The 15,068-nt window shown below is 47.1% G+C and overlaps 1 protein-coding gene across 1 annotated transcript; it reads right to left on the bottom strand.

Moving 5' to 3' along the window:
- Positions 1-2,989: 2,989 nt before the first annotated feature.
- Positions 2,990-8,128, bottom strand: TMEM247 (transmembrane protein 247). The gene is made up of 3 exons (XM_019969467.2): positions 7,629-8,128; positions 6,369-6,722; positions 2,990-3,295 (listed from the first exon to the last, which is right to left on the bottom strand). Exons 1-3 carry the CDS (start codon positions 7,743-7,745, stop codon positions 2,990-2,992), a joined length of 777 nt encoding a protein of 258 aa, XP_019825026.2. The 5' UTR covers positions 7,746-8,128.
- Between the last annotated feature and the right edge of the window lie 6,940 nt (positions 8,129-15,068).

The raw sequence follows: 15,068 nt of genomic DNA, 5'->3' as shown, positions 1-15,068 counted from the left end.
GGACCACAGCACACCAGGCTTCTCTGTCCTTCACCATCTCCCCAGGCTTGCTCAAACTCATGTCTCTCGAGTCAATGATGCCACCCAACCATCTCATCCTCTGTCGTCCCCTTTTCCTCCTGCCTTCAATCTTTCTCAGCATCAGGGTCTTTTCCAGTGAGTCAGTTCTTCACATCAGGCGGCCAAGTATTGGAGTTTCAGCTTCAAAATCAGTCCTTCCAATGAATATACAGGACTGATTTCCTTTAGGATTGACTGTTTGATCTCCTTGCAGTCCAAGGGACTCTCAAGAGTCTTCTCCAACACCACAGTTCAAAAGCATCAATTCTTTGGCGCTCAGCTTTCTTTGTAGTCCAACTCTCACATCCATACATGATTACTGGAAAAACCATAGCTCTGACTAGATGGACCTTTGCTGGCAAAATAATGTCTCTTTTTTTAAATATACTGTCTAGGTTTGTCATAGCTTTTCTTCCAAGGAGCAAGTGTCTTTTAATTTCATGGCTGCAGTCACCATCTGCAGTGATTTTGGAGCCCCCCAAAATAAAGTCTGCCACTGTTTCCATTGTTTCCCCATCTATTTGCCATGAAGTGATGGGACCATATGCCATGATCTTAGTTTTCTGAATGAGTTTTAAGCCAGCCTTTTCACTTTCTTCTTTCACCGTCATCAAGAAGCTCTTTAGTTCTTCTTCGCTTTCTGCCATAAGGGTGGTGTCATCTGCATATCTGAGGTTATTGATATTTCTCCCCGCAATCTTGATTCCAGCTTGTGCTTCATATAGCCCGGCATTTCTCATAATGTACTCTGCATATAAGTTAAATAAGCAGGGTGACAATGTACAGCCTTGATGTACTCCTTTTCCTATCTGCAACCAGTCTGCTGTTCCATGTCTGGTTCTAATGTTGCTTCTTGACCTGCATACAGATTTCTCAGGAGGCAGGTAACATGGTCTGGTATTCCCATCTCTTTAAGGATTTTCCACAGTTTGTTGTGATCCACTGGTGGCTCAGAGGTTAAAGCGTCTGCCTCCAATGCAGGAGACCTGGGTTCGATCCCTGGGTCAGAAAGATCCCCTGGAGAAGGAAATGGTAACCCACTCCAGTATTCTTGCCTGGAGAATCCCATAGACGGAGAAGCCTGGTAGGCTACAGTCCATGGGGTCACAAAGAGTCAGACACGACTGAGCGACTTCACTTTCACACACTCAAAGGCTTTGGTGAGTCAATAAAGCAAGATCTTCTCCTTCTTTTGCCTCAATCCTTGCCCCCCAGAAACCCAGATCAAATTAAGAGATGGTGAGAAGTGACCCATAGCAAAAACATTCTATTGAAACTTTAATGAGAAATGACCGTTTTATTACCTTCAAGTAAATACCTGCCACATGCAGCTACAAATGGGAACAGACGCATTGAATGGGGTGGAAAACAAGAAGTCACTGTGGACTGAAGTGCATGATAATGTGTCCTGACGTTGAATCCCAGGGTGGTCTTCTCTTTTCATGTATTTTCACTCAGCATCACTCAGACAGCCCAACAAGACAGAAATGTATTCTTTTGTTTCTCTTAAAGCAGAGCCTCATGCCCAGAAAGAGGAGGGGGTCCAAAAAAAAAAAAAAGATTTGACTGATTGCACAGCTGTGTCCATTCGGTTTGCTGCGTTATTCTTGAAGTCTCCTGCACTGGCCATCATTCTCAGCTGGGGCTGGTGGGGTCGGGCAGCTGACAACCTCCTGTGTGTGTGTGTGTGTGTGTGTGTGTGTGTGTATGTGTGTGTGTGTGTAGGGGATAGGGGAGTTGAACACACACACACTGGGCCACTTCATTTGTGCCCTCTGTGAGCCCGCTAGTGCCCAAAGTCTGTTCCTTTTAGTCGTTGCTGCCTGCTTATCTGTGTACCCGTCTGTTGTAGACAGCTATTAGCTGTGTGTGTGTGTGATCTGAGGGTTGGGCTGCGTGGCCTGTTTGGTTTTGTCCCCCCTCCTTCTACTTTTCCACTTGTTGTGGTTCTAATCAGACATCAGTGCCTCCTCCCCAAGGCCCCTTGGAGTATGCCCAGATTTTGCCCCCACCTCACCCAGGCCTGCACTGCTCAATGATTAGGATACCCGATAGGCCCATCCTGGGCTCCCTGGAGCTTCAGCATCTCTATTCTTGAATTGCATGTTGCTGAGGGCAGGCTCTGAGCCTGTGTGATGGACTGTGTGCAGTCCTGCTCAGGCCAGGGTTAAATGGACCCTTGCCAATGGCATGGCGATGCCCTCTTGACATGTCTGCAGAGCTGGAAGGCGCTTACAGAGTTTTGGCTCTTGTATTAGTTTCCTGTGTTAGTTCTGCTGCTGTCATAAATTGTTACAAATGCAGTGGCTTAAAGCAACTCATTTATTCTCTTACAGTTCTGGAGGTCAGAAATTTAAAATGGCTTTGACAGGGCTGCATCCTTTCTGGTGACTCTAGGAAAGAGCCCATGTTCTTGCCTTTTCTAACTTCTGTAGGCTGCCTGCATTTCTTGGCTCGTGGTCCCACATCACTCCCCGCTCTGCTCCCGTGGCCACATGTTCTCTGCCTCTCACCCTCCTGCCTCCCTCTTATAAGAACCCTTTTGATTACACTGTGCTTATCTGGATAATCCAGGATCACTTCTTCATTTTAAGGCCTTAATTTAATCCCAAAGTCTTTTTTTTTTTTTTTTTTATCACATAAGGTGACATATGGGAACTGGGATGTGGACCTCTTTGGGGGCCCTATCTCCCAGCCTCCCTCAGCTCCCCACACCTCAGACAAGATCTGTCTAAATGAGCAGATTCAGTGGATCCCAAGTCAGCCCAGTCACGGTATAATTTCTATGGTTCTGGAAAGGCTTTCTAAACCCCTTCTCCCTACAGATGCCTCCTTAACCCACTACCTTCTGAAATCCTCCTCTTGGAAAACAAAGCGTCTTCACCCACAGTGAGAACTCAGGCTTAGTACAAGGCCTAAACACGTTTCTTCACACTAAGGTGTAAATGTTTGACAGCAAACCTTTCCTAACAGTGAGTTCTGATTGGGGGAGGGGGGCACAGGTGAGGCAAGGTGGTGCCCAGTGATGGAGAGAGAGCGAAGGCACTTGGAAGTATGACCATAAAGTTTTAATCAAACAGAGCAAAATGGCCACAATGCAGAACAGGTAGTGCTTGGAGAAGAGAAAGAAGATCATCTCCTTGGTGACATAGATTATGTGTATGAAGATGAAGCAGTACAGGAACATGGCGAACTGGTTCTGGGGAAGCAGGAGGTCCTGGAGGCCTCCTGAGAACTGTGGGGAAAGAAGAGAGTGGAAACAACCAGCTGGGGCCTGGACACCAGGCAGACCTGGGCTTCCTTCCTGCTCTTGTCCCTTCCCGAATGTGACCTTAGGCAGGCTGTCTTCCTCACCCAAGGTGAGGGTAATTGTGCCCACCTCACAAGATGGTGAGGAGGAGGAGTGAGACAAGAATGAAAAATTCCAGGCAAGGCTACTGGCACAGAGGGGACTCATCAGTTTTCACTTCTTGAGCCTGGCCTTAGCCCTCCCGAGTCAGGCTGCCGCCCTCCTTTCTCTGTACGCTCCATGCAGCCTGTGGGTCCCACACGTGGGCAGTCTCTCTCCTACTCAGAGATTCCCAGATCTGGACACTGGGTCTTGAGCTAGTTCCCTGGAAGGTCTCCCCTGATGCCCCACCTTTTTTGCTGGATGGTGGCCCAATGAGAGGGCATCCCTTGGGCACAAATGACTGTATCTGATTTTCTGGGTGCTGGTGCGTGTCACATCGGGACAGGCTGCGGTCCTTCAGCCCAGGGTGTGTCTCTCCTGTGGACAGGTAGTAGATAGGGGATGGGGCCTCCCTAAACCCTCGGGGTCTTGGGTGTGGGGAAGGGTCAGTTTTAGCTGTCTGGCTGATTCTGCCTGTGTGTTGCTCTTTTCCAGGATCTATATGATTAAGGTCAAACAGATCCCCATTTAAACTGTAGAAAGCAGTAACATAGAAGTGGAGTAAAAGCTGATGTGACTATTACAGTCTGCAGTTAAGAAGGCATCACACTTATGGTTCATTCTTTAAAATATCTTTTCAACTCATGCCACATTTTTTGTAAGCAGGGTTGGTGATGCTCTGAATTCACTAGAAACATATTCAGAGGTATTTTTCAATACAATAACAACTGTCTACCTACTCACCCACCCACCCAGAAAAAGAGAGTTGGGAATTTAAAAATAAACTCAACTCTCCAAGGAAATGCGCAGGAAGCAAAACGCTTTTGTAAAATATTGTTAAAGGTGGGGTTTTGGACACAATACTGTTGAAACAACTACGTAAAATGTGAGGCAAACTGAATAAAACTGAGCAGGGCAGAAAATGACTCCAGTAAAGCCGCCTCTAAAATGAATGGTACGGAAGGCAGAAGACCAGAGGAAGAAACCCGGCGTTCTGGGCTGGGAGTGGAGGGCTGGACAGATACTGTATTTCTCTGCAGACCTGGTGCGGCTCTGTGTCCATGGACTCTTTGCCACTGTTGGTGGTCTGCAGGCTAATGACTGACATTTGTGATTTTGATAACAAACTGCATTTGTGAAACCTTTTAGACTTTTCAAAACACTTCCAATGGTCTCTTTTTTTAAGTGGAAGACAGAGAGCAGATAGGACTATAAAGATTTCCATCTCCTCCAGCAAGGAGAAAGATTTTCAAACTAAAAAGCAAGGATTTCATGAGCAGGAAAAACAAAAGATAGTTGTTAAGAGGCCATTGTGTGTTCATTGAGAGCAAATCATGCAAAGCCAACCTAATTTACTTTAAAAAAGAACATGGACCAGTCAGTTGGGGAAATGCTATCATATAATATCTTAATTCTGGGAAACCATTTGACTGTGTGTTCAGTACAGTTTTCTGGACAAGGTAGAGAAATGTGAGCTGGAGAAAATGTAACTCAAGGGTGCTGATTAATGGAACATTGCTAACCTGTAGGGAGCTCTTTTAGTGGTATTTACTTTAGGTCATATCCTCCTCAACAATTATAGCAATGACTTGGATAAAGCCAGAAGGCACGTTTCTCAGAACTGAGGATGACTCAGAACTGGGAAGCATAGCTAATACATTACATCCCAATAAAATTAAAAAGTGATGAACGTAGGTTGTTGCATTTGGGTCAAGAAGTGAATTGCATGAGTACATAAAAATGGTAATAGCTAACATTTATTGAGTGCTTACCTCAATGTGCCAGGCTCATTTCAGAGTGCCTCACATGTATTCTTTCATTTAATCCTCCCCACAATCCTATGAGGTAGGTATTGCCTTATAGATGAGCAGCTGCTGCTGCTAAGTCACTTCAGTCATGTTCGACTCTGTGCGACCCCGTAGACCGCAGCCCATCAGGCTCCCCTGTCCCTGGGATTCTCCAGGCAAGAACACTGGAGTGGGTTGCCATTTCCTTCTCCAATTCGTGAAAGTGAAGTTGCTCAGTCGTGTCCGACTCTTCGCAACCCCATGGACTGCAGCCTACCAGGCTCCTCCATCCATGGGATCTTCCAGGCAAGAGTACTGGAGTGGGGTGCCATTGCCTTCTCCGATAGATGAGCAGACCAAGGTTCAAAGAGGATCAGTAATTTGCCCAGTGTCATGAATTCATATGTTTCAGAGCCAGGATTTTAACCTAGAACTGTCTGATTTAAAGCTCAGACAGTGCTGCTTTAAACAATAACATCTTTCATTATTTAGTGCTTATGATGGTCCAGCCACAGTGTTAGGAACTTCCCATCCCATTTAATCACACACAGGCTTTCTTATCCCTGTTTAGGTTAGGGGGGAGTGGCCCATTCTTGCCAAAAGATATCTAAGTTTTAGTTGACAGCAAGGCGGTGTGATCCAATAGAACAAATGCAGCCCTGAACAGAGGAGGTGTGTGTCTGTGTGTGGTGGGGCCGGGGATGGTTTTATCAAAATCCATCAGCCAGGCTGCAGTGGTGGGCGTCGGGGCTGGGGGTGGGGGAGCATTGGAGGGGACATGGTGGGGGGTGTGGAGGGTGGGGGTGGGTGGGGGTGTCTGCAGTCTAGGTCCAGGCATCTTGTTTTAAGAGATGCCGAGAAGAGAGGAGAGGGGTGGGAATCCAGCCAGAGAGGAAATGTTGAGTTTTCCCTGAGGAGGAAAACCGTGGACAAGGTGGTTCTGGGACCAACCTTCCTTGAAGAGCTGGATCTGAGTTTAATTAACATGGAAGCTCTAAAGCTGTGAGCGGAGGTAGGGTGGCACGCAGCCACCAAATGGATAAAGTAGGCTTCCTGTGCAGGTTAGCGACGGGCTCCCCTCACCCCTAGTGTCCCGCACCCTTGGCCTCCGGGCGGGACCTGGCACCTACCAGGCGGGGCGTTGCCTGCTGCTGCAGCTGCTCCATCACCTCCTCGTGCTGCCGCTGGCGCTCGTTCTCTTCGTGCAGGTACTTGAGCCGCTTGAGCTCAAACTCCATGCGCACCTTCTCCAGCTCCATCTCGGCGTCGCGCTCGCGCACTGGGCTCCCCGGCGCCGCCGTGGCTGGGACCGAGGGCAGCTCCGCGAGTTCGGGTCCATCGCCCGCCTGTCCTTTAGTGGCAGCGGGGCCGGCCTTGGAGGACAGTACCTTAGGTGGCCCCGGGCAGCCTCCGTCCTCACAAGTTTCCATCTCCTCCAGGTAGTCGTAGGAGGAGTCTGGCTTCGGGGTGTCTGCCTCCTGGGGCTGGGGAGGCAGAAATGAGGGGATGGGAGGAGTCAGTATGGGGTGGCCCCGCCTCCCACCCTACTGTGCACCGGCAGCCCCAGGCACAGTGCCCCGGGGGTGCTTGAAAGTGTGTTATGAACTGAAAGCATCTAGACTCAGTTCTTAAGAGAAACTTACATGGAGTTATCAGGACCTTGAGAGTTAAGAAGGAGAGGGCAAACTGACAGAGGAATGGAGCCCTAAATTTCCAAGTGGGTGTGGTGGGGGAATTGAGTAGAAGTCTGTCTTCCTGGTGGTCTTCAAATCGCTGCTTGCAGGTGACTCACCCCATCCCCACAACTAGTTTGAGATCAGTTAGATACCCAGTCGTCTAGAGGTTACAGAGGGAGGAAGAAACCTAGGCTCTGCATTGAGTACCTCTGTATAGGAGGACCCAGATCCCCATCTGTAGGAGGAACAAAGCCACTCCCGCCCCCCACCCATGGAGAGGTAGATGTGTGTGTGTGTGAAAGTCGAGTCTGACTCTTTGGGACCCCATGGACTATAGAGTCCATGGAATTCTTCAGGCCGGAATACTGGAGTGGGTAGCCTTTCCCCTCTCCAGGGGATCTTCCCAACCCAGGGATCGAATCCAGGTCTCCTGCATTGGGGGTAGATTCTTTACCAGATGAGCCACCTGGGAAGTGGAGAGGTAGATAGATGGGGGGGATCAAAGCCAACTTCAGGTGACTTCACAATGTTGTGAAGGCTACCTGGTCTCTGGATGCAGCCAGGTGCCAGTGTGGGGACAGGGTGCATGTCACCCCCTCTTAGTAGCTCTCTGGAATCTCCTAGCTCTCAGCCCCTAGCTTGTGGTGTCCCCATTGTGCACTTCCTCCCCTCACTGGGACGGGCTGGGGCAGTGGGAAGAGGCATCCTCCTTACCAATGAAGCCCTTGGCTTTCCTTCAGACATGGGGTCATCAGGCGCCATCTTGGGGAAGGTTGGGCAACTTTCTCCTGCCCCTCGGCCTTCCATCATTTCCCTATCCTCCGTTGCCATCCAGAAAACCACAGCACTGCCAGTTGGGGCCAAAGGACATTTTTTGAGGCATTAACATTTGGCCTCACAAGATTCCACAGCCCAGCCGCCATCACAATCGCCTGTCCTCATAATAACCCACATTCCACTAGTTGCTAGGGCCCCTTTAGCAGAGATACCTTTGAGGTGCCTTTTATGAAGAACTACAGGGTGGGCCTTCAGCACCCCTAGGGACCACTTTGAAAACTAGAATTCCCCCACTTGAAACCCAGAATTCCATCAATTGAAGTTTCTTCTCCTGAAGTTCCTCTTTTAAATGCAGGCTGTATTGAGATGATTCAGAATTAGCTCCACAAACCTTGTTATGGGCTGGATTTTGTCCTCTCACCCCCCACACTCATATGTTGAAGTCCTAGCCCCCAGTACCTTAGAATGTGACTTCATGAAGAGATAAGGGTCTTTACAGAGGTGATTATGTTAAATGAGGTCATTAGGGTGGGTCCTTATCCAGTATGACTGAGGAAACGTAAACACAGAGGTGCACCTGAGGAGATGATGTGAAGTTGAGGGAGAAGATGGCCATCTGAAGACCAAAGAGACAGGTCTCATATTAGAGCTCTCCAGAGAACCAACAGGAGCCCCATCTTATACGTTCAAATAGAACTTATTAAGAAGGGGCTCAGGTGATTATGGAAGCTGAGAAGTGCACGGTCTCCTGTCAGAAAGTGGGAGACTCCTGAAAGCTGATGTATAACTTCCAGCCTAAGTCTGAAGGCCTAGTAACCAGGAGTGCTGCTGATGTAAGTCCCGGTCCAAGACCGATATCTCAGGCAGAGAATCAGTTCAGCATTCCTCTGCCTTTTTTCTCCATTCAGGCCTTCAAAGGATGAGATGATGCCCATCCACACTGAAACAGGCTAGTCTGCTCTATCCAGTCCACCAATTCAAATACTGATCTCTTCCAGAAGCATCCTCACAGACATACTCAGAAATAATGTCTAACCAGATATTTGGGCATCCCAGGACCCAGTCAAGGTGACCCAGAAAATTAACCATCAAAAGACTGGGACAGATCCTTCCCTCACAGCCTTTAGCTGAAACCAACCCTGCTGACACCTCGACCTTGGACATCTAGCTTCCAGAACTGTGAGAAAATAAACCACCGTCATTTACGCCACCCAGTCTATGGTGCTTTGCTATGGCAGTCCTAGCAAACTGATACAACCTCGATTTTTCCTTGAATGCATTGGGTGGGAACAGTAAAGAGATTGGGTACCGGGGTATATTTGTTGTCCAGTTTTGTGGAAATGACAAAAATCATTGTTGGTAGTTGGAGGCAGGGTTGCATATGGAGAGAGAAAGGGCTGCATTTGAATTCTAGCTTTGCTACTGTGTTTAGCTGGATGTCCAAGGGAAAGTTATTTCACATCTCTGAGGTTCCGTGTGCTCATTTGTGGAGGGATAAGGATTTGCCCAATCCCCTGCCCTGTGGCTTTCCCAGTGACTCAGTGGGCAGAGAACCTGCCTACAATGCAGGAGACACAGGAGACGTGGGTTCGATTCCTGGGTCAGGAAGATCCCCTGAAGGAGGAAATGGCAACCCACTCCAGTACTCTTGCCTGAAAAATCCCATGGACAGAGGAGCCTGGTAGGCTTCAGTCCATGGGGTTGCAAGAGTCGGACACGGACACCACTGAGTGACCAAGCTCTATGCTGCACTGTAGCACTGATGTGAAACTAAGCTACTGTCTTTGCCCAGTACCTGCCTATACAGGGGCTATGAAAATGACAACCACACCATCTCTATTACAAGAGGGTTTGTCACTGGAGAGAAGAAAGTGCTCAACGTCTACCTTCTTGAAAGGTGTTTTTTGGCCATGCCAGGCAGCTTGCAGTATCTTAGTTCCCGAACCAGGGATTGAACCCAGGCCACAACAGTGAAAGCCCAAAATACTAACCTCTAGGCCACCAGGGGACTCCCTGTTGCAAATCTTTATCTGAACCATGGCTTTCCTCTCCCAGAATTATGATGGTGACCATGGAACTAGCTCACAGTTACTGTGTAAGATGTTGATCCTGCCTCAAGCACTAGGAGTAGGATTGCCAGATAAATCTATTTAAGGGTGTCCAGTTAAATTTGAATTTTAGATGAATAATTTTTAGTATAAATAGGTTCTGAAACTTGCATGGGACATGTTAAAGAATTCTTTGTTGTTTATCTGAAATTCAAATTTATTGTAACTGGGGATCTTGTGTTTTCATTTGCTAAATCCTATGGTCTTAACTAGGAGAGACCTGCCCAGAGAAACAGTTATATATGACTAATGAGCTGCTATTAAAAATCACTAAGTGCTCAAGTGTATAATAAGTGGTAAATGTAGTTGTATCAGTTGTATATCAAACAACCATAAAATCTCAGTGATGTAACAACAATAAACATTTATTTAACTCAGACATCTAAGAGTTGACTGATCTAGGCTAGGCTCCTCTGGGGGCTTGGTCAAGGCAGCTTCTTCCTCTTCTTGGAGCTAGTGGGCTGGCCTTGACATGCTCTTTTCATGGCAATGGGAGAAGTACAAGAGGTCTTTGAATTGGCATACCATCACTCCCATCTTATGCTATTGGCTTTGGCTTGACCAAACTCAAAGTCGAATGATGGGGAAATGTACTGCATCCTTTTAGTGGGAAGAACTGTGAAGACATAGTGTAAAGAGTATCGATATGAGGCAGTAAGAAGAGTTGGGGCCCATAAAGCAATCTCCTGTTGTAGTCAAGAAGGTTGGTGCTGCTCTGATTGGAGCAGCTGGGGAAGGTTTGGTGGAAGAGGTGACATGAAGGGCAGGTAGGATTTGGGCAAGAGGATCAGCATGAGCAAAGTCTTGGCTGATAATTATTATCCATTTGTCTTTCCATTTCTGCTCTCTGCCCTTCTCCATCCTGCCCTTTCCCTAGGAGGTCATCCTCCAAGAAACTGCATGAATTCATTATGCAAAGCAAGCAAGATGTACTCTCATTTCCCCTGTCCCAAGGTAAGAACTGCCCATACCTGTGCTTAGGGGACTCTATAGGAAGCTGGGGAGATAGCTGTCATGAGCTTTGGGTTGGTTTGGCACTTCTTCACCATGAAAAGAATCTCCCCTCCTCCACTGAGCCCAGGGAAAGGAGGCTATAGTAAAGCCTCTTGAGGAACAAGGAGACAGGATCACATGGGGGCCCTCGGGGACGGTGCTGCCTTCAGCAGCCAGCACTGCTGCGTCTTCCTGTGCTTTGTCATTGTTACTTGGCTGGCTCTGATGTTGCTGCTTCTCTGTGTCACTTTAATCAACATCCTTTCTCACTTTTTTCCCTATCTCATAGCTTTAACATATGTAAGGTTTCTGCTTCTTCCCAATTTCAGCATATTGTAACTTGAGCTTCTAATAGCCCTTCCCAGCCCTGACTGCATGGCCTCTCTCTATGCAGTCAGTGTTGTGTCTGTCTTAACTGCCTTAGTCATCACGATTTCCTAGTTGACTTTCCCAAGAGCAGGAATCAGAATGACCTGCTTTGTCTCTATGTGGGCAGAGCTTCTTATTCTAGCTGCTGGGCAGCCCGTAGATTGGAAAGATGTCCAGCCCAGCTGGGCAGGCAGGGGAACAGTGGGGGGATGGGGAGGCAGGGCCATACAGAACAGTGTGCAGCCTTGGGTGGCTCCTGAGCAGGAGCTGAGGGTGGGTGGGGGGGTCAGTTTCCCTCAGAAGGTCCATTGGGTGCAGCAGGCACTATGTTGAAAGTTGATGGACAGATTCATATAGTAAAGTGTCAATTGTTTTGGCAAATAACCCAATGAGAGATGTGTATGCATATTAGTATGGCACTCACGGACTTCCATGCCCATTATCTCATTTGATTCTCAGAATGCCTGATGAGGCCATTTAAAGCAGGTGTAATTATTGCTTCCTGACAAGCAAGGAACCTGAGTCACACAGAGAGATGAAGTGATCAGTGTCTGAGTGCAGACGACGTTAGTGGTTGAGCTACAGCTGGAATGCGGGCTTCCCGTCTCCTTCCCTGATGTGTTTATACTAGACTATAGGATGGTCTTTGGGGCTCCAACTCTAAGAGGTAAGATGATTTTCTACTTCAAATAAAAGAAAGACAGGTGTACATGGATGTGTATTACAACAAGACTGGAAAAAAGTTAAATTTCCCCTAGAAGCAATCTGGTTAGTGCTGTATCCATATCAAGAATACTATGCAGATTTTTAAAAGAATAAGACTAAAGAAAAAAAATAACAAGGTAGATGCATTAGCACAATTATGGAATGCTCTCTAAGATATATTACTCAGTGGAAAAGCAAAAGCAATGCTTTCCTGTACATTAAAAATAGGAAAACATATTATTACTGGTAGATGCCTAGAATATGCCTGTAAAGCCATACAAGAAACTGGTTCCTGATGGCTGTGCTTGAGGTGGGAGGATGGAGGGATTGAGGATTTGGGATAGGACAAAGATATTCCTAACTGTATAGCGTTTTGTACTCTTAAACTTTTTTTTAAAAAAAGCAATGTGCATATATTATGTTTTCAGTTAAAATTTTTAAAAAGTGTCTGGAAGAGAGAGGTTTGCTCAATATGGGTAAAAGGAAGTTAAGGCTGTGTAATCTGTTCTAGTTGAAGAGGTAGGCATCTTTAAGCCACTGGATCATACTCATCCTACATGCCATCGCCCCACCTCTGTGGCCCCTCTCCCATCTGGGGTTGCCTTCACTTTCATTGGGGACATATGTCCAACTGCCAACATGTCCTCTTCCCTTTCTGGCTGCCTCAGCTGCAGATTGCTGGGATTTTGAGACATTTCAGCTCGGGTGTGCTACAGCATTTAGAGGATTGTATGAGTTTGAGTAAGCTACAGGAGTTGGTGATGGACAGGGAAGCCTGGCATGTTGCAGTCCATGGGGTCGAAAAGAGTCGGACGCGATTGAGTGGCTGAACTGATGATCGGGCACTAACCAGCTACCAGGTACTGGGAACTTTTCATGGATCATTCTGTGTAATTTTTCAGAGAAATCCTATGAGTTAGGTACTATGATTATCTCTGTCTTCACAGAAGTAGTAACTGAGTTTCAGAAAGGCTTAGTCGCCTGCCAGTAGTAATGCAGGTAGGATCAGGTAAAGCCTGGACTTAAGCACCAGAGTCCCTGTATTAAATCCATTCCTGCTGGAAATACTGAGAGCAGTTTCTATTTTCCTGACTGAACCCTGGCTGATATACAGTGAGTATGCAAGAGGAAGAGGAGACCTAAATGCTCAGAGGATTTGTTGGGTGCATCTGACGTAGGGACACATGCCCCAGGGTGTATGCCAGGATGTATATGAAGGAGTGTGTATGGCTTGCTTTCTGCATGTCCCCTTGTCCACCAGTCCCTGCTTTACCTGAACCCTCCTTACCTGACTATCCAAACCTCCTAATCATGGAACTTAACCAGTAACTGCCTACATGTTTGCTTCTTGCCCCAACTAGTGATTGTTCTAATCCTTAGTTCAGAACAGGTCCACCTGCTAGTTTATTAAAGGGAAATGTCCACCCTCGTGATGCTTGTTAACCAAAGGGGCTGTGAGGGCTGTACCCCAGCAGCTGATTTCCCTGGTAACTGATGAACCAACCTGACATCAATTCCACCTATAAATGGTAGCCTCCCTGACTTCAGGCGTGTAAGATCCCCTATCCAACAAACCGTTGATATTAACAGCTCTGTCTTTGTTTCCAGGCTCTTTCTTTGGCCTGCAAACTGGGCCATAACAAGACTTTCAGGCCTGAGGAGTGCAGCCCCACAGTATCTATATGAGCATTTTATCAGTCAGGCCCTGATCAGAAGACAGAAGCCACACAGAAATTCTAACAGGGAAGGCAGAATGTAAAGAATTATTAACTAGTGACAGGGAATTGGCTACTTAGGAGGTAAGACAACTCTAAATAATACAGGAATGAATTTGGGAGCAGTGCCTCTTAGAGGCTGAGATTCAGATCTCGCTGGAGAGGATGTGGCTGGAGTCATCGGGCATTGTTCACTGAGGTCAAGGTCAAGCTGGAAACTGACCATGGGGGTGCCAACAAATCTCACCTGGAAGCTGCCTAGAAGCTGGTGTTACACTTTCCAGGAGGTCACTGGAGAACCTTAGCTAGGAAACCTGTTGGGACAAGCTTCTCCTAAGATGCCCCTGAGACTCTGTGGAGATGAGTACCACGCCTAGCATTGAGAGAGGAAGAAGAAAGCAGAGAGCACCAGAGCCAGGAGAGGAGCCCTTTCTTCCTCTAATGTCTCTTCAGCTCAGTTCAGTTCAGTCACTCAGTTATGTCCGACTCTTTGCGATCCCATGGACTGCAGCACACCTCCCTGTCCATCACCAACTCCCAGAGTTTACCCAAACTCGTGTCCATTGAGTCAGTGATGCCATCCAACCATCTCATCCTCTGTCATCCCCTTCTCCTCCTGCCTTCAATCTTTCCTAGCATCAGGGTCTTTTCAAATGAGTCAGCTCTTCCCATCAGGTGGCCAAAGTATTGGAGTTTCAGCTTCAACATCAGTTCTTACAATGAACGCTCGGGACTGATCTCCTTTAGGATGGACTGGTTTGATCTCCTTGCAGTCCAAGGGACTCTCAAGAGTTTTCTCCAACACCACAGTTCAAAAGCATCAATTCTTCGGTGCTCAGCTTTCTTTGTAGTCCAACTCTCACATCCATACATGACTACTGGAAAAACCATAGCCTTGACTAGACGGACCTTTGTTGACAAAGCAATGTCTCTGCTTTTTAATATGCTGTCTAGGTTGGTCATAATTTTCCTTGCAAGGAGTAAGCGTCTTTGAATTTCATGGCTGCAATCACCATCTGCAGTGATTTTGGAGCCCCCCAAAATAAAGTCTGCCACTGTTTCCACTGTTTCTCCATCTATTTGCCATGAAGTGATGGGACCAGATGCCATGAACTTAGTTTTCTGAATGTTCAACTTTAAGCCAACTTTTTCACTCTCTTCTTTCACTTTTATCAAGAGGCTCTTCAGTTCTTCACTTTCTGCCATAAGGGTGGTGTCATCTGCATATCTGAGGTTATTTATATTTCTCCCAGCAGTCTTGATTCCAGCTTGTGCTTCATCCAGCCCCATGTTTCTCATGATGTACTCTGTATATAAGTTAAATAAGCAGGGTGACAATATACAGCCTTGACATACTCCTTTTCCTATTTGGAACCAGTCTGTTGTTCCACGTCCATTTCTAACTGTTGCTTCCTGACCTGCATACAGATTTCTCAAGAGGCAGGTCAGGTGGTCTGGTATTCCCATCTCCTTCAGAATTTTCCACA

The sequence above is a fragment of the Bos indicus genome, chromosome 11, assembly GCF_029378745.1.
Source record: "Bos indicus isolate NIAB-ARS_2022 breed Sahiwal x Tharparkar chromosome 11, NIAB-ARS_B.indTharparkar_mat_pri_1.0, whole genome shotgun sequence".
Lineage (NCBI taxonomy): Eukaryota > Metazoa > Chordata > Mammalia > Artiodactyla > Bovidae > Bos > Bos indicus.
This window is presented reverse-complemented; position numbering and strand designations above follow the sequence as displayed.

Bases quoted from the DNA above. Each gene is read 5' to 3' on its own strand.
- TMEM247 (XM_019969467.2), bottom strand. From the start codon at position 7,745: ATGGCAACGGAGGATAGGGAAATGATGGAAGGCCGAGGGGCAGGAGAA. The intron at 6,723-7,628 runs GTAAGGAGGATG...CTGCCTCCCCAG, and splicing joins GAAAGCCAAGGGCTTCATTG to CCCCAGGAGGCAGACACCCC. The intron at 3,296-6,368 runs GTAGGTGCCAGG...CTTTCCCCACAG, and splicing joins AGCAGGCAACGCCCCGCCTG to TTCTCAGGAGGCCTCCAGGA.